We start from the raw sequence: 19,816 nt of genomic DNA, 5'->3' as shown, positions 1-19,816 counted from the left end.
GTTTACAGTATCTAGCGGTATATTTGCCTGCCTCAGCAGCTCCTGCTGTCCTGCTATCAGTCTGGGCTAAATGGGGCCTGACCGAATCCTTTCATGTCTCAGCGTCAGACCCAGCACGATGTGCCCTCACTCACTGCCATAAACACACACGGCAGCAACTATCCTGCCGTTATTTACCACTGCAGCAATGCACATGCACACACACACACACACACACACATGCATGCATGCACGCAGCTTTATTACATAGGCCTGAGAGATGACGCCGATGACAGATGACCGAGAGAAACAGCATCTAAAAAAAGGAAGGAAATCGTCCCCTCATTATTCCCTCATCTCACAGGCAGCCAGTTGGTCATTTCCACGGCAGAGAGAGGAGAGAGAGACAGAGAGAGAGAGAGAGCAGAGAGGCAGAGCGTGAATATGTCAGTTCTTGGCATCTATGATGACTGACTGCTGTGCCACTGGAGCACTAATAACAATAAAGAGGGCACTAAGCCACACTCTATTTTTACTTCTCTGCCTCCTCTCTACAGCCCAGGGGGGAATACATGCATAGACACATACACACACAGACACACAGACGCACACACACAGGGGAGAGGCTCTAATTAGCGGCAGAAAGGAATACAATGAGTGAGTTATTAAGACACAGGGGCGGATCGCAGCCAACCTTTGCCCCCTGTCGGAGCACAGGTCACATGATAAGGGAAGGATATCCGCCAGACGACGGCGCCAAGCAGCCTGTGCCCACTGAGGAGATGAAATAGGCTCAATCTCTCCGGCCAGTCAGGGCAGGGCACGGTGCACTGATTGTTATTTGTCTCAGACCCTCAACAGGAGGACAAACTCCTCATTTAGCATATCGCTCAGTGTACATTTACTGTATGCTTACATTAAGATAAGATAGTGATATCTGTAGTTTTGAGACTGAGCAACAGCAGGATAAGCTCATTAGACGCCAGGTGTGCAGGTAGAATATATAAAGTAATAGCAGAAGAATAGGTCATTAATCTCATATGCTTTTACAGGCCTTTCACCTCGTCTACGTCAAAGCCAGATTCTCCTCCCAGAGTGCATCCTGCTATAGCACAGCATGCAGATAAACTCAGTTTAGTGAACTCCACACTGACTGCTCTGCAGCTCTCTTCACAGCGTGATCCACATTCCCATTCAGATCCTCAGTTTTCTCCCCTCTCTCTCCTTTTTCACGGATCCCTCCAGACCCACTCAAAGTTTTAAATCACCCACCAGAGGTACATGGGAGCTGTGCAGCAGGTTCACATGCAAAGTTTTATTGACGGTCAGGCACATTTGTTTGTAGTATCTGAGAACAAGAAAGAGAAAAAGCCAAGCCAAATTTGTTCCTCCACTTAGCGAAGCATTTTCCATCCCCCGTTCCTCGCTCCAATAAGACACTTAGAAACACTGGCTTTTATGATATTTTATGATTTTTTATGATCCTCTGGTTTGGCGGGCGAGGCCATTATGAAATGCAAAATAATAACTAATATTTTCCAAATGTAACATAAAGCTATGAAACCAGCCCAGCTGCCTCATTTTTCCACGTTCTTTATAAGTATTTAAGTCTTATGAATCTCACACAGAGGCTTTTGAGGTCCCGTTCCCCTCTCCTTACTCCTCCATCGCTGCCTATTCCTCCCTTCATTTCTGCCCCATTGGTGGGCTAGTTGACTGAAGTTGCTGGTTATCTGTATAACTTTGACCCAGATGGAAATGTCAGGCCTTTTTTTGGCTGCAACCAGGGACTCCCGGCAGTGGCCATCTTATGCCCATGGCTTTCTAAATATACAGCTGGAGTGTGGAGAGGTTGCGGCTGTGTGTGTGTTTGTGTGTGTATCACTCTGGTGTGTCTGTGTGCATGAGCATGAGTGTATATGTGCGTCTGACTAGGAGAGAGAGAGAGTATCGGGGCGCTGCCAACACAGGCATCATGATCCCTCTCATTTAGGGACCGCTAATTGGCAGTTAATTAGCAGAATTGACTCTGTTGTCAGATCCCAAGTGCCAGCCCCCCTACCAACACCCCCTACCCGCTAAGTTCATTTGATCTGGCTGCTTTCTTGATGCTGTAATAATAATCCCATTTTATCTGTTTTGGAGGGAGAAGCACATTTGGTAAAAAGCATATTTTCATTGTTGGCAGCGTAAAATAGAACAAACTCCCTGTTGGAGAAGGTTTCATTTTGTTTTCCATTTTGTTCCGCAGTTGTTCCAGATCCAAATATCTGTTTGCGGTGCAATCTAGACACATGCCGTACTTACGGGATAAGCCACGGTACTCTTGAACAGCTGATGCTAATGTGCGCCACTGTGTTTATGTGTATGTGTGAGTACATGAGCACATGCCGCTGTTGAAACGCTCAGTGTGATTAACAGGGCCCACTCCCACTTTAGCAGGCACTGGGGGCACATTGGGTCATATAGCGTGGCATGGACACCCACCGTGGCAATGCAGCAGCCCGGTGCCCACCTCTGTGTGAGTCTAGAGTTATGAAAAACAGGTGGTGCTTTAAAAAAAAAAAAAAATTGGCGCTGTTGGGCGATCATGCACAAAAATGAATGCTTTTTTACTTGTTTTCCCATTACAAGCTCGAGACTCTCCAAGGCTGTGGAATTCTCCCAGCTCAGACGGCATGCAAGGAGAACGAAGCCAGACGAGGCAAGATAGAGAGGCAAAGAGCTGAAAGAGGCATTACAGGGAAAGCATTAGAGAGAGAGAGAGAGAGAGAGAGAGAGAGAGAGAGAGATGGGAGGAGGGAGGTCTTTGTACTTCTCTGCTCCTTTTGGCTCTTTTATTCCTCAACGGCTTGGTTTTATTGGTGGGTCGTTTAATAACAAGGGCTCTGCGTTTGAAATGAAGTCGAGCTGCGTTTGCGTGGGCGAGCCTTCTTTTTTTATTTTAAGATGGTAATTTCTACTCGGGGTGAGAACTGGAGAGAGATCGAGGGAGAGAGAGAGAGAGAATACACTTGAGAGAGAGAGAGAGAGAGAGACTGGGAGGGAGAGCAAGAGGGTGAGAATGTCGAAGAGGGAGAATTCAAGGAGAATACAAGGGAGGAAAGTAGGTTAATTTATTTCATTTGCAGGAAGAAAAAGAACTTAAAAAGAAAAAAAAAAGGTTGGTGATAGTGAGAAAGAAAGTGTAGGATGCTGTTTTCATGAACAAGCAGCTTAATGCACACGGGCAGCCACAGTAAGCCTGCCAGAATCTCCCTGTGCCTGAGGCCATCTGTGAGCAGAATAGCAATTTTATTACTTTGTCATTAAACCAATTTCACAGCAGTATTGTTTGTTAATGAGCAGCCGCAAACGAGCGAAGATGTCACGTACTAGAATAGCAGCAAGATTTGTGACCCCGGTTCTCCTCTGTCTCGTTCTGCCAACCTGTACCTCATTCTTATTCTTCTGCTCTGTCTGCCGTCGTCTTCTTTCTTCACATCCTTACTGTCATCCTTACTCTCTCTGCCATCCTCCCATCTTGCTCATCCCTCCCATCCTCCCCCCGTTATAGAGGTCCCTGGCCCATAAAAGGGGAAACTGCTGAAAGATAAAATGCAAAGTCTATACAGTCAAGTCTCTGTTTATGAGCTTCCATTTGCCTTTAGAGCTCATTGGGACGAATGGTTTCTCCATGGGCTTTCAGGGCGTGCAGCTGGAAAGCCTGGGATATTGGCCTGTTATTTAGCTCTAAAGCCTAACATGGGTGCCAACGGCGGGTGCCAACAGAGGGACTAGGCGTCTGAATAGGTGCATAAGTCCTTTGGATTGTATGCTGGATGATGTCATGCATTTTTTGTGATTTTACAAAGTTGTTTAGAGTACCAGGCTTCATCACAGTTTTTTTCCAAATAGGTTTGATTTGTGTTTGAGTGGTGCATTGGAAGGAGTAGTTTACCCCAAATGTTAAAAAAAAAAACATGTTTTCCTCTTACCTGTAGTGCTATTTATCAATCTAGATGGTTTTAGTGTGAACTGCACGCACCACTAGTGACAGCACCAGATGTAAACGTTAATGTCGTCTTCCTCGGCTGAGCTGTAACATTAGCTGACTCAGGTACATCTAAAAAAAATATGAATATCGTGAAGAAGTTCAACAGTTCATATTACATGAGATCAATAAAAAAAGGATATTTTAAACATGGCTGTCATGCTTCTGAAAGGTATCTTCATTTCTATACACTCAATACTTGGTTGGGCTCCTTTTGCATGAATTACTGCATTAATACTTGGTGGCATGGAGGAGATCAGCCTACAGCACCATGTTGCTTTTATAGCAGCCCTCAGCTCATCTGGTGTCTCTCACCTTCCTCTTGACAACAGCCCATAGACTCCTATGGGCTTCAGGTCACACCTTGGTCACTGAACCAGCTTTTGGTTTAGCTTTAGCTTTTGGAAAGCAGCATCTCAAATGCTTCCAAAGAGCTCGTGGAAGCATGAAGACTCTAAAATGTCCTGCTAGATGGCTGCTATGTTGACTGTGGACTTCAGAAAACACAGTGGACCAACAGCAGCAGAGGACATGGCCCCAAACCACCACTGACCCTGGACCAGCAGATTTAACTTCTGATCAATATTCAAATTTTCTGAGACACTGAGTTTTGTGTTTTCATTATCTCTAAGCCAGAATCATGAAAATTACAAGAAAAACAGGCTTGAAATATTTCACTCTGTGTAATGAATCTATATAATGTTTCACTTTCTGAAATGATTGACAAAAAATATTGAACTTTTTCATGATATTCTATTTTTTTGAGATGTACCTGTGTTGAAGTATTCCAGGGTGAACTGTCCCTTTAAAGAAAACTCTAACTTCAGGTCGGTCTGCTAGTTGTTTGTGAAAACAGACCATTCCAAAGAAAGCCGTGCTCTTCAGCTGCTATGGTGCTATATGTGTCTTTATGGCTAGTCTGTTTATGTTTTTACTCTGGAGGTCAGTTGGCAAAGATTCCTTCTTTTTGTGGCATGTGACTGAAAGAGAGAAGCAGTCACACAGACAGACAGAGAAAGAAAGAAGCAGAGATAGATTTAAACTGAGGCCCCAGAGGATCAGACAACCTGACAGAGTAGATTTGGAATAATTAGTTGTATCTGCTGAGGGGGATGGCCAGAGGAGCTGTGTGTTAGCCACAGGCTGCTGCTGTGTGTATGCATGTGGCGATGTGTTCCTGGTTGCAGAACGTTGTGTATGTGTTTGGGTGTATGTGGTTTGAGGGAGGGGTGAGGGCGTGGGGGGGGCTAAAAAGGGATAAAGGTGACCAGGTGTAACAGAATGGCCTTGAGGCTTTGTGTGTGTGTTTGTGTGTGTGTTGGAGCCGGAGAGGACAGGAGCTCCTTCTTTGGCTGAGCTCTTTAAACTCTGTGAACCTCCACAAGGTATTTTCTCTCTGTCCAGGCATGCTCGTTCTCTTTCTCTTTCCCCTCTGTTTCTCTTTACCTCCCTCGTTCACACTTTGCATTCCCTCTATCCCTGTGTTTGGATATACAGTAACGGCATGTAAATAAGCATCTATCTTTGCTCTGTTTGTGTGGTGTCACATTCAGAATCACCTCCTCTGACCTCCCTCCCCCTCCTCCTTTAAGACACAATGAGAGGAGCATTGTTAAGGATGTCATTACAACTCTCTCTCACTTCCATATCCAAAAACACTATGTATTATTTTTACCTGTATGTGTGTGTGTGTTCTTTTTCTGAAGCTGTGATTCATGGCCCCGTGCCCTGTGTGGCTTTGAGGTGCAGGCCAATAAGCCCATCATGGAAGACCCTATAAATCAATACAGCCCTTTTGTTTGTTTAAGCCATGCTCTACCCTAGTTCAGGCCTGTTATGGATGAGATATCAGTGGAGTCAGTGCCAAGCAAAAAAAAAAAAGGGGAGGGAAAGGAGGGAGGGAGTCACAGGGCCTCTACTGAAAAACAATCCAATCTTAATTGGACCGTGGCCCAAAATCTTGGAGTTATCAAACCCGGTAATTAGCAATTTGGGAGAGGTGAGAAATAAACGGTGCATCTTCCCCGCCACATTCTCTCCATGCACGCACAAACACACATGTGCAGCTTTCGATGAAGTTATCAGAGGTAGCTGGAGGAATTAGCCACCATTAGCCAACACTATTACATGCATAACAAGATGCAGAGATACAGAGGAAGAGCTGGATAAAGGAAAAAAGGGGGGAGAACAATGAGGAGTACATTACCCTAATCTAGGGTTTCTCTCTTCCCAACCTTATGAATATTTATTCCTCCCATTACAGCCGATGATGTTTCAATTGGGAGACTTAGTGAGCATGTGCGGTGAGGAGGGAGGGCGGCGGAAATATCTTTTCCCTAGTGGGGGTGGAGGGCGTCTGCCTGTAGCCCCCCAAGACATATCTGCTTTATCATCTTCTTGTTATAATGAGACTTACTGCAGCTTTCTCACAGGTACAAGGGAGAAATGGCACATCTAGGAACAAAATTATCTACTGCCATTTGTGAGAAAGTTGCACTTTTTCTGAAACAGCAGCAGATTCAGTGTGAAAACCATCTCTGGTTAGGGATGTTTTTTTAATCTTCACATGCAAAATAAAACATTGTTAAAAATATGATCATGAGGAAGAGGAAGAATCACTCCTGACACTTCACACGCCTACATTCCCAGACCATGTTTTGCGGTGCAGTCTGAATTGAATGTGGCTTTTGTGAGACAGAGAGATTGTTGTATTTGTTTCAGGCTGTCACATATGAAGGAGGCCAGTCAAAGCTGCACACAGTCAGTGGTAGAGCTGATCTGAGAGGCAGAGGGCTCGCTTCAGGCCACCAGGCACATCAGAGTCCCTGTGGTCCGCTCCACAGTGTCAGTCCTGCTTCTGCCAGCAGTCCCCCTTCCACAAACAACAGCTATTTATATCACTTGCCTGCTGCTGGGCTTTTTAGACCCTAAACTCTGCCTCTAAAACCGTGCCTGCACATGTGTGTTTGTGTGCCTGTGTTCGCACTTATGTGTGTCAAAGCGATTATGTGCAATTGAAACTGAAGATTAATTATTCAATAGGGAAGTCAGAGGCAAGCTGACAACATTTGACCGACGACTCTCCTGGTCACTTATATGTGCAAACACACTTAGTCAGGCACATCATGGAAATGTGCTCGGTGGAAACGGTCACTCACACGCCAGAGACACAATGATGAGAAGATGATGACATCCCAGTGGGAGGGAGAATCCCTTTCCAAACAGACGCACACACTGAGTCCTGTACTCCCCCAGTAGTCTGGTTCTTAAAGACTACAAGTGCAACAGCGCCCAAATCCAGGCATTAGACAATCCCAGCAGTCTATCCACTAGGTTTAGGTGTCACTTTTTAATTGCTCTTACTGCTGTGCTTTCTCACTGCCCTAAATTCGTGGTTAATAGTACAGCAGTGTGAGGAGGAAAAAGTGAGTGGCAGGAGGAGAGAGAGGCATGTGTATATATGTTTGGAGGCGGGAGTTAAAATGGGGGCAACCTCCCATTGGCTCTGCTTTCTGACTTCTGCTAATGCATTTGAGATTCAGGAGTTAATGTCTGCAAGTGTGTGTGTACATGCATGTACCCAGGCATGTATGTATGTGTGTGTGTGTGTTGGACGTAAGTGTTGAAGCCCCTCTTGGCAGCCCCCTCTTCTTTTCTTTGAGCTGAACCCATTATAGTCTTATAAAGGAGGGAGAAGAGGAGACGTTTGATATGAAGCAAAGGAAATAGATTGGCCTTATTTCCTGCCTGGCTGCTGCGGCGCAGACACTTGTGTTGCCTAGACGATGCAGGCAATTGACACTCAATTTTGTTTGAAATATCACGCCTCTATCATGCCATTATCAGCTTCCCCTGGTAATCCACAAAGCCGCCCTGTTTGATATCTGACAATAAGGGGGAGTCACAGAGTCACGGAATCTCTCACTCGATTACCAAGCAGAGAGGGGAAAAAAGGGTTGAGAATGAAAGGGAGCAGTAGACGATGGAGCGAGAGACAAAGAGAGGGTGAAAGAAATAGAGATGGAAAGATAGAGCAGGGAGGGAGACAGAGAGGCTAAAATAGTCACACATTTGTATGATAGCAGTGAGAAGTGGATGGAAACGGAGATTATACCTGCCCGCCCCGCAGAGACTCACAAAGGAGCCAACAGGCATGGCATTGTGGGGGAAAGAGAAATCTGGGCAATAGGGGTGGCACTCTTCACAAGTGAGAAAATGGGGCGATCTTGTGAGCACACCCTCTCATCTCAGGAGGGCTGATGGGTAGGCTGGGGTAATGATAGTGCTGGATTTCTTTCTTTTCTCCCCCGCATCTCTCTGTGTGTGTCTGGATGTGTGTGCCAGCCTGCCAGCACGTCTCTATTCTATTTCCTCGCTGGCCCTGCATGAAAGCAGGAAGCCCTCACCCACCCAAAAGGTGAGACGCTGGCTTCCAGCGATGGCGACCTCTGTCACGCGCTATGCGCTGGAACCTCTGACGGAGGCCTAATATTGACATATGTTGAATGTTTTCAGATGCTCTTCAAACAACGCACAACACAGCTGTTGGTCCCTGGGCTCCTGGGCAGGCACAGAATACCTTTTGTGCACCTATGCACGTTAATAAGGTGTTGTCTTAAGGGAGGGAGTCCAAGAGTAAGAGAAGCGGGGCCTCGCTAACAAGGGAGATGTGGATCAAGTCTTTCCTTAATCCCCCTGTCTGGTGGTGATATTCAAAAATAACAGCGTTAGTAAAAACATTCCGGGGCAGAGGTGCCAGCCTCGGAGGAAAAGAGAGGTTAATGACGGGAAATATTAGGGGACTGTCTGGGAGAGAGAGAAAGAAAGAAGAGATGATTCCTCCCTCCCTCCTAACATCAGAAAACTGGTAGAGCTGGGGCAGGTTAGCCATGTTGGGTTGCTACAATAAGGTCTCTTTCATACAGGTGTGTTGACGCCTGGGGCAGGCTTGGCCTCGGTCCATTCCATTCACCCTGGCTGATTTGAACAATAACTATCATATCTCTTAAAAGAGAAGGGAGGGTGAAGCGTCAAGACGGAGATGCCTGAGAGCTGTGTCGGGGCCAAGAAAAACCCCCACTGCCGTTGTCAGAGCTTGTTGATGTTGTAGGGAGGAAAAAACGGGCAAGTTTTTTTTAACACCCCCCCTCCCCTCTCCCTCTATAACCCCCACAATTTTTTTTTTTCCTCTTCTCCTTTCTCTCCCTCCACTTCTGCACTGGATTCAGTGTTTTTGTGCCGTAGGACAGAGTGTGGTGAGGAGACAGAGGAACAAAGTGCTGCTGTGTGGAGCAGCAGCTGCTGCTTGCCGGATCAAAGGGGCAACAAGCGTGGTCTTCCTGGCCCAACGCTGCTCTGGAGGTGTTTGACGGACAGTCAGCAGCTGGGGCCGCACAGCCCGCCATGCAGGGGTCAGGCTGCTGGACTGCAAGGCCCAGGGGTGACATGCCCTCACTGGACAGGGGGAAGAGGGGAGAAGGTGTTAGATGGGAGGGTAAATAGAGGGAGAGATGTCTATGTTTGTTTCCTTTGTTGTTTCTCTTGCTCTTGGAGTTTAGACAGTTGCATCTGGAAATATTACTATATATGTATATCAGTCAAATTTAAAATAGATTTTTTTCTGTGCCAGTGAGTTTTCACTTATATATCATATTCCACAGGCAGTAGTTGAAGCATGATTTTAAGGGTAAAACCATCACTGGAATAGCATTGCACTTCACACTGCAGCACTCTTTGGTGCTGACAGAAAATCCGAGCGAGAAAAGAGAGACAGACAGGGAGCGAGCATGCCGCAGTGCTATTGATTTATTTTAATTAGCTGCTCGTTAAATCGTGTCAGTTTGCAACACAAATATATAATTCTTTGTCTGATTTTCCACTCGAGTCTTAATGACTCGTACTCCCCGGGTTTCAGAGAGGAATGACTTCTGCAGCTAGACTGACAGAGCAATGCAAATGTTACTCATATTGGACTGAGGAGGGGGGGGGGGGGGGGGGTGATGCCACAAAAGGGCAATGAGTGGAGTAATAAAAAGGGAAAGAAAAACAGGTCAGTGAAAGTCCATGGAGGAGAGGTGAAACAGTCCCCCTTTGAGAGGCAGACAAAAGAGTGTGGAGGGGGGTATGGAGGCACAGTGGATGAGAGAGAGAGAGAGAGAGAGAGAGAGAGAGAGAGAGACAGAGGTAAAACTATGTAAACACAGTGGCTGCCCTAAACGTGGGCCCTCTCTGACGTTCCTAAAAAATGATCCTGCCTCGCTCCGCTTCACATCTGCACTAAATCAAACACGGGGGTGAGGTAATGTTCGCCCGGCTTATGTCTCTTGACTCCTGTTTTAACTTAAAGAAGGGAAGAAGGGATAGAAAAAGGGAAACTCTGTCTCTGATAGGATGAGCTTGAGGAAGCTTTCCCGTGTATCTCTTTGTCCTTTATCTCCATCCTGGAGGAGTGGAGCCTGTGAAAAGCTCCTTTGTGATAGTTTATGATAAATCCGTAGATACTGTCGGTTCAGTCTGGTGGCAAGTTATGTATAAACTGTTGGGGGGGGCCTGTTAGGAGCATGTGAGCTGATTCAATCAGTGTTGTTGACGCTACAGTAGATCAGTGTTGGAGGTTCAGTAGCCCCAGACTGCCCCACCGTCTGACTGGACCATAATTAGTGTTTGCTTATACTAAACACACCCTCCTCATGAGGTTAATTTGCATGCACTTCCTGGTCAAAGAACACTGAGCGTTTCACTCCTTTCTGCCTGTCTTTCGCTGTTTTGGGGAAGGGGTTGGGATCAAACTAAAGCCTTCCTCCTTTGATTCCAGTGAGTTGTGACTCAATTGCTGGGGGTTTGGAATCTTTATTTCTGTCTGCAGAAAGTATGGAAGCAATGAGCTCTAATAGGAACCAGAGGACAGTCATGTTTGCAAGCAGTGATCAGGAATTGGGTTCAGCACGTTCTTGTTCAGATTGTGTTGCATCTAATCTTCCTGCAAAAGACAGACAGACAAGGGGCCCAGGAATCTGACTGACAAACGGAAACTTGCCCCCATGTCCCTGGCACATGAGCTCTCAAAATGGGCATATGCAGGTCAGCCGTGAAGGCAATAAACTGTCAATGATTGCTGCGTCACAATTTCGCTCTTTGCATGCTCGACAGGGCTACATGTGGAGCAGACAGCATTCATTTCTTTCAAAGAAATGTTTAGTATTTCTCTGTTTCCTTCTCCTGTCCCGCTCCGGCTCTGGCTCGGTTTCTTTCTTTCATCACAAACTCGTCAAACGAGTGACCCTACTCCTGATTGGCCGGCTTCCCTTCCGATCTCAACCGCAATTGGCCAGCCAAGCAGCGAGACTCTCTCGTCTCCCTCCCTCTCTCTCTCTCTCTCTGACTCTCTCCCTCCCTCTCACTCTCTCTCTCCCTCCCTCTCTCTCTCTCTCTCTCTCTCTCTCTCTCTCTCTTGGCCGTGCTCCAGGGTAGGGTGGTTTGGCATGACGATTTCTCAGGGAAGGAATGCTGACAACAGGAGCGAGTTACCAGGTGTGGCTGCAAGTCAGTTAACCAGAAACAAGGCCTTTCTGACAGATTGAGATGAGGAAGCAAGAAAAAAAAAAGAACAAACACCCTGAGTCAGACAGTCAGACAGTCAGACAGACAGACAGACAGACAGACAGACAGACAGACAGACAGGTCTGCTGTGATTTAATCATCAAACTCCCAGTAGCCTTCTGTCGTATTTGTCAACTTTCTTTTACGATGATGATGAAGTTGGTTTGTTGCTTTAAAGGGTCCTTAAGTTCAAGGACTCTATTACAATTTAACATGCCTGTATTTTATTAACATGCCTGTATTTTATTAAGTAATCACTATTAAGTCTCTTCTTCTGTCTCTGACCACCCTTTACCCTCAGTCCCTCTGCACTCACACACACACTGGGTATAGCATAACACTGTATGCTCGCCAGGGTATTTAACACCTACGCAGACACTCTCTGAAGCTCCCCCCCTGTGTGTGTGAGCAGATATTAGTAACCAGGGATGCCGTGTTGATCCAGCCTAGCGGAGACCCCGTGTCAAGTGGACTCCTGCTGCCATGGCTCCATCATTCATATCTGCCTCGGCCATATTTTCCTCTGCGACCTGCACAGCCACAACACTCAGAGCGCTAGTAAACTTAGCACTCTTTAAGGCAGGTTTATCGCTCTTCCAGTGGACATATTGTCTCTGCGGCTTGTTTGTACACATCTGTCGCTCACGCCATTTCAGGGTATGTCAGCGGGTAGTGCTACTGTTGGCCAATTGGCAGCAGCGTGTGAAGAATGCAGCGACATGCACACACACACATATTGAGTGACATGTGCATACATATTCACATGCATGCTCCAACGCATTCTTAGCACTGCAAGAGCAGTTTTTGATATGCAACTTGAAAACGTGTTGGCTAGGGGAGCAGGAGAGAGAGAGTTGCCCACGTTAAACAGCAGTGGACCGCTGCCCCCACCGGAGCGCTTTCTCCTGGGGTAATGTACACATTCTGAGCTGTATCCCAAGGAATGACCTCCACGCAACCCCCTAACCTTGCCTTTAATTATTTGTTTGAAGACAGCATGGAGTTCCCATGCTGAGAGGCACTGTGTGTGCATGTGTGTGTGTGTGTGTGTGTGTTGGTGTTTCTGTGCTCTAACATTGAGCAGAGGCAGGCCATAATAAGCTAGACCACCAGATGTAGATAATAAAACACGGGCTTTGGGTTGGAGGTTTTTTAGCTAGTGTCCCCTGTGAGCCTCCTGTGTTCTGGTTAGCCTACAGACACGCTGGCGGTGGCTGTGGTCATGTCCATGGTGTTGATGTGTAGATTTACAGCGCTCGCATATGTTTTAGCGAGTGGTTGGGAATTCTGAGTCCCTGTGGTCAACCTCTGTGTCTCTCTCAGGGCCTCGGGTCCGTCCATCTATCCGTCCATCCCGCTTTGACTGGCCTTCATCTCTGGAGGATTCCTGCTGGTGTTGTTCTAAGCACACACCATTAGCAGCTCACGGGTCGAGGGAAAACACTGTTATCAGGCCTGGCTCTGATAATCTCAATTGGCTTTACTCAGACTGATAAAAGGTGCTCTAAGGCCACGAGAGGGGCCCTCGGTCACCCCCCACTCCCTCTAGTGCACCGCATCGCCTCATGGTTACTGTGGAAACTTGTTTAGCGTACAAAAACAGAACCTTTGTGTGTGTGAGGGTGAGTGTGTGATATGGTGGTGGTTGGCCAATAGGGAATGTTGACAATAAGCAGGTCCATCTCAAAAGCAGCTTGGAGGGAAAATATTTGAATTTCCATATGTTTGTGAGCATGGCAATGGGCTGTTTTCAGGCTCCGAAATTATTAGAGCCTGATCAATTTATGAGGTGGCCAATATTATAAGCCGATAATGGACATGGATATGTGTTTTCCAATATGGACTATACTAAACTTTTTTTACAGACCACATAATGCAGAAAACAATGCTCTAAATTCAGTTTAAAAAAATCCCATATCGGTCTGGCTCTATAATTAGATTTCAGTGAGAGTAAATACCCTGATACCTAAACACTTTCCTGTATACTTTACGTCAAACATTTCTGGCGAGAAGAGGAAGAACACTGTTTTTAAAGGATCATCTAGAATTTAAAAAAAATCCTAAAACAGCACTTTGATCTTGCAGCATGCTCTCCAGTATATGGAGTATTTCCTCTGCAGTCACTGGAAACCGTATGGGCAAATTTAGCACCTGGGAAGAACATTCCTAATATTATGTGTTTATGGTTATGTCCCAGAATAGGTAAGAATGCACATGGTTGTGATTTTGAGCCCCTTGGTGCGTCTCGAAGGGAAAAAGCCGGACTTATATTTTGGCAGGCCTTGCACTCTGAGCTTAAAGAAAGGGAGTGTGATAGCAGGAATGTCTTACTGTTTACTTGCTCAGCTGGTTTTGATGCTGGAAGCGTCTTTCTCTCTTAAACACTGCAGGCATTTCTGACAGCATAGCTATCTAAGAATGCTCTGTCCCCTTTGTTCTATCAAAAAATACTTTCACAGTTAATAAACCTTAATCCTCATTCCTCCCTTAAATCACAAATCATGCATTACAATCATATAATTTCCAATCCAGCTCTCATTGGCGCACCCCACCTCCTCTTTTCCTCCTCTTTCCTTCTCATATGGATGCGTTTCATCTTTTTCTCTCGGGGGCCCGCGGCACCCCTGCGTACCTGCACTCTGGATGCCCCCTGGCAAATGAGCACCGCGTCTCTCTTTTCCCAACCGTGCATTTTGTACGTTTAACCATGTCACTTTGAGCCGGGCAGATTACAGGCGTTTAAGTTCATTGGAGAAGGTAAGGGCAGGTATCAGGGCTTCATGGGGGATTAGGAGCCCAAATTGGTTCCAGCTCTCCCTTCCTTCTAATGACCAGTTCTTTACCGTACTGATGGTGCCGTGGCCTGACGTTAGAAGAGGGCGGTGGGGCCTTTTTTTTTTTTTTGGACTCCATGCTGGACAGCTCCAACGTGATTTGAAACCCCTCTTTAATATCAACCACATGGTGGTACCTGTAGCGCTACGTCCACGCTCCGCTTTTAGTACGTGAAAGTGAACGAGGCAGAGAGAGAAAAGGATGTAAAAGAGGAATAGAAAGGAACGGAAAGGTGGAGAGTTTGCTGGGCCTGAATGGCCAGCTTGCCACAGCCCAAGGCATCACCATGCTAAGTTAAAAAGGTTGCCCCTGGCTGGCAGTCACCTCCAGATGACCCCCGGCTCTACACTGGAAAAGCCACAGGAGCTAGGCCGGCTGGGGAGGCTTTGTGGAGCTGCACTTATTCGCTGCTGTGGTGGTGATAAAACTTCAGACAGCCTAATTGATGGGCTCGCTGACATAACAATACCTTGTGAAAGCACGGAGTGGCCCATGCCTGGTCCTCATTTCTAGACAGCTGGAAGGGGAGCAGAACCCCCTACAATGCAGCCAGAGTGGGGGTCCCACAGAGGGGAAGGGTGGAGGTGGGGGTGGGGGTGGAGTGGTGGGGAGTAATGAAAGGAACCATTTGTATCCTGCACTTTGCTAACTTAAGGCTTACTTTGAATTCCGGTGGGTGATAACACCAGAAATAAGGTTGTTTGGGAGAAGCGATACTGTACACGACGTATAGAGTTGCTGTGAGCAAATGTCTGCAGGACAGACAGAGATGTGCCACGCTGAGGGTTCTTCTGTGCCCGAGCTGCACTTAATACTTGAGGAATGTCTCCCTGGTGCCCATAGCAACCAAACGTAATCAAAAGCTTTATTAAAAGAGGGGCGAATAGATCATAAGGAACATTAAAAGTATCCCTCGCTGGGTTCCCAAGTCAGCACACAATTGCCCTTTTGTTTGTTGCTGTTTTGTTGTGAGCGCCTCTCTCAAGGACTCGGTGGCTAATGTTGCCATTAAGTCATGCAAAACTGTTTTGTCTTTGTGGTGGCTTGTGATGAATCTCTCTGTGTGTGAATGCAGGGTGATTTAACGTTTGTTTTTCTCCTCTCTCTGTTTTTTTTCCTTCTCTCTGCCAGGTTCATTAACGCCAGGAGAAGAATAGTACAGCCCATGATTGACCAGTCAAATCGAGCAGGTAAAAAAAAAAAAAGAACATCCCAGCTGACATACAGCAGCAGAGTGCTGCTTCTCTCTTTCTTTACCCGGCATGAAGACACCCTTTCTAAATCCTTTACTGGCATGCACATCCATGCCTGGAGCCCAGACTTTTTAAAGGGGCACCCTACATCTCCCCCCTCCCCAAAAAACTCCTTCCTCTCCCTCCCTTCATCCTCTTTTCCATTTTCTCTATGAGATGCGTTCAGCAGTGGTGCGGGCCGTTTGCTGATTGACTCTAATTGGAGATTTCCCAGTCTAAGTGGTGAGAGAGGTATATTAGCACTCTCTCTGTGAATTACTAATTGGACACAAGAGGAGTGCCAGAAATGCTAGCAGCAATTTATGAGTTATCTCCTTTTTTTTAGGGCTGTTTTGGGTTTTTTTTCCAGTCCAGGGTTAGAGGGGGATTCCCTTCACTTTTTCTGCTGCGTTTTATTTTATTCCCCTAAGAATCACTGTTCTGAGTTTTGATATTAAATAGTATTTCAGCACATTTATATAAATATCATGATCACTATATAGCTACTTAGTCAAATTTTTAGTTTAACAGCATCAGTTAATGTATTTTCAGTCATGGAAACTACCCTCAGGACGAGTTTAATACCATGCCTTGATTAAATCATATCTGATGTTTTGGGGGAGATTATGGAAAGCTTCATATTGTTAATTGATAAGACATTTCTTTCCTGTATCTATTGTGGTCAGATTACTAAAAAAAAAAAGTAGTAAATACGCCTTTCTGTGATCCTGTGGAGTGATTCAGTCACCCTAAGCTTCATTGACTTTGGCATTACCAAAAAGAAGCCAAGTAATTTGTCTGAGGGAGGGAAAAGCTGTTTTTGTTGATTAGCAAGCTCCCCGTCTTAAAAAAGGTCCCCACACACACCGGGGTGGAGATTGTTCAAAACGAACATGAGCCGTGATTAAAATGAGATGCACTTACAAATGTGGGTGACTCTTTGTAAAAACAAATGCGCTCTGGTGTGGAATATTCTTCAGCATTATGCAACCGATGCGTGCCAATCAACAATCTCTTCAAAAACAGCATGACTAACAGCCCTAATCTTTACGAATTAAAGATTATCCAAGATAATGCTGTTACAGTGCAGGAATACACTGTTTTCTGCAGAGAGCATTAGTTCATTAGGGCTAATAGTAGGCAAATAAGATGCAACTAGCAAATTGATTGCCGCTGTGTCTTCTGTATCGTAACAGATTATCTGGTTAATCTTTCGGAATATTCAATAATTGTATGTCTAGGTAGTGGCTGGGTGAACAGCCTGCCAGGGCAGAAATTCTTCTCATCCTGTCAAACTGCATGCTTTTCTTCTAAGAGAACAATGTATCTCCTGTGAGTGTGGTTTTGAATGACACTGGTGTGTGTGCACGCGCCAGTGTAAGTGTGTGTGAGTGTGTGTGTGCTTGCATGCAGGGACCTACTGTATGCGTGTTTGCATGCCACGCGTCAGTCACTGCGGTCCACAAACATGAGCACAATGTCTTACAGTATGTTTGGGCTGGAGCTGGGACAATTGCTGATTGTCTGGTGTGTTTTCTCTTCTTCTCCCCTCCCCCCCCTCCCTTTTTCATGTCCACGTTTTGACTACAATCAGGTTTTCTTCTTGATCCTTCAGTGAGCCAAGGAGCAGCATACAGTCCAGAGGGCCAGCCAATGGGCAGCTTCGTGCTGGACGGTCAGCAACACATGGGGATCCGACCAGCCGGTAAGCCCGCCCGGCTCGCTTCCTTCTCCCCCTCCGTCATGCCTGCTCCACCAGACACCAGTCTCACCCTCAGTTATCGCACAGCTGATCAACACTGATCCTCTTGTCTGCAGCATGAGATTTAGTCACCTCAGCACGGAGCAGGTCCCTGAGTCAGCCACCTAAACCTCATGCTAACAACTACTGCACAACCACACTAACACCTCCCTGCAAAAGTCCCCAGACTGTCTGCTGCTTGGTTTTTTTTCCTCTAATCTAACACATCTGGGGAAATCCTTCACAAATGATCATAACAGAGGGATTTGTGGGATGCCATGCAAAATAAAAACACTTCCTCCACTTCTTTACCTCTTTCACTTCCCCCTCCCTAATCGTTTCCATCTCATCTTCTGTATCAGTGGTTCTTCTCTGACTTTTCTGTGATTCTGACCCTTTTTTCTGGCGTTTATCTTCTCTTTCTAGGGCCTATGAGTGGAATGGGGATGAATATGGGCATGGATGGGCAATGGCACTACATGTAACCTCCATCTTGTAAAGCAAAACGCAAAGAAAAAGGGGGAAGTAAGTACTGGGCTCGTTTCCTTGATGTTGTTTTTTAACACTTTGGGGCTGTGGGTTTTTATTTTTTTCACCCACAATTCACTTCACCAGCACTACAGTAACTACTCCTTAGCATCAGCAGCTATGCCGGCATGCATGGCTGTTTTAGTAAGAGGTAGAAAGGGGGGGGGGCTCTGTAGCCAAGGATGAATTAAAGACTTGGGAAAAAGGGGGAAGCGTCCTGGGACAGAGAGGACCCGTGGACTTGTGGCGCCAGACAACAGGAACAACAACAGAAGAAGGAGGGGAAGAAACAACCTGGCATGGCATGCACAAATTTATTTATCACAACAACAGCACCATCGCTCTCCCCGTCCCGGACAGCCAATGCAAATGTTGGACATTTAGGGAAAAAATAACATCTCCTGGGGAAGGGGCTGACGGGGAGAAATTAAGCAGGCTCCAGTGAAGCGATAAAGAAGGAGAAGTGAAACTGTCCTCCGAGTGACATAAATCTGTCTGGGGAAGGATTGATGCCCAAATTATCTTATATGCAAAGACGGGAACACCGCAGTACATTACGGTCCCTGAGCGAGATATACGGGCCGTGGGTGACACGGCCGATCCTTCACTGGGGGTTTGGTTTGAGCTGTGTAAAGGGAGGAATGAGTGTGAGGGGGGGGGGCTGTGTGTTTTGATTATTTTTTACTGGAGGGAGACGATTTAAGGGGGGGCGGGGGCCAGTGACTAGTCTGACCTGAGACTCACAGACAAGAACAGGGAGACATTGAGATAAATTTATAAGGTTGTAGACACAGGCATGACTGCATCTAAAAGGAGGGGATCTCTTTCACACATACAGATACAGTCTCTCTGTGGCGCTGTCTGTCTCTCTCACACACACACACACACACACACACACACACACACAATCCCTATCCAGCTAAATGGCGGCAGTCTGATTAAGCTGGCCATTCCACCTCCCGCTAGTGCCACAGTGCTGACATTTGAAAAATCAAGACATATCACATCCCAAAGGCGGCAGGACAGAAGAGATTTTATTTTAACACCTAAACTCCCTTGCCCAATGAGGCACAATATAATAACACTTACCTTGATTAAAAGAACCCTTTATATGTAAATGGAGCCTGGATTTTCCAAAGGGTCACAGCGGCAATTCTGCCGACAGAGATCATTTCACCCCTCTAGTCCTCGCTTCCTCCCTCTCTCTCTCTCTCCCTCTGTTTCTCTCCGTCTCTCGCTCGTTCTCTCTCATCCCCTCCTGTCTTTGCTAATGGCAGCAGAAAAAAAAAATCAGGAAGCAATGTTCCCTAAAACAGCCACACAGAGACAACATTTGCTCAGGTTGGCTAATTCTTAATATAGGGCTATATAATTTTGAGACTATTTAATTACGTAACATACTTTATGCTTCATGACCAATTACATTAATAGCTTAATACAGAGGAATATTATCCTCTCTTGATTTGATTACACAGCCACACAATATGGTATATTTGGTACTTAATTATGGCCAGCCATTGAGCAGGACCGCTGTGCCATAACAGAAGTGCACAGCCAGCCAGGGAGGCAGGCATGCAGAGATGGAGAGATGGAGAGAGAGAGAGAGAGAGAGAGAGGCCCAGTCTGTCCTCCGTTATTGTCTTCAGATGGTTTTACCACTCTTGTTAATAAAGGAGGGGGGTCTCAGATCTACTTAACAGAATGACTGCAGCTTACAAGACTGGAGATTACCAGCTTACAGTGTCAAAAACATCTGCTGGGCCTTTTAACAGGAGCTGCTCTAGGTTATATGGAGGTGAGGGCACCCATCATAGCCCAACACCCTCAATGATTTATTTATTTTATGACCCCTGTAGTGAGGTTTTAAGA

General features: G+C 46.2%; 1 protein-coding gene across 7 annotated transcripts in view; it reads left to right on the top strand.

Moving 5' to 3' along the window:
- meis2a (Meis homeobox 2a) overlaps positions 1–19,816 on the top strand; it is an 83,921-nt gene that overhangs the window by 60,972 nt on the left and 3,133 nt on the right. For 3 of the 7 annotated variants that reach the window (XM_059353029.1, XM_059353027.1, XM_059353028.1), the window contains exons 10-12: positions 15,578–15,636; positions 17,273–17,383; positions 17,846–17,944. In XM_059353029.1, the coding sequence (XP_059209012.1) occupies positions 15,578–15,636; positions 17,273–17,383; positions 17,846–17,904 (229 nt within the window). In that variant the 3' untranslated portion in view covers positions 17,905–17,944. The remainder of the gene's footprint in view (positions 1–15,577; positions 15,637–17,272; positions 17,384–17,845; positions 17,945–19,816) is intronic. The other 4 variants (XM_059353030.1, XM_059353031.1, XM_059353032.1 and 1 more) reach the window with 3 other exon arrangements.

This window comes from Centropristis striata, chromosome 16, assembly GCF_030273125.1.
Source record: "Centropristis striata isolate RG_2023a ecotype Rhode Island chromosome 16, C.striata_1.0, whole genome shotgun sequence".
In the NCBI taxonomy this organism is placed as follows: Eukaryota; Metazoa; Chordata; class Actinopteri; order Perciformes; family Serranidae; genus Centropristis; species Centropristis striata.
Note: the sequence above shows the minus strand (reverse complement) of the source record. Positions and strands in the feature narration are given on the sequence as shown.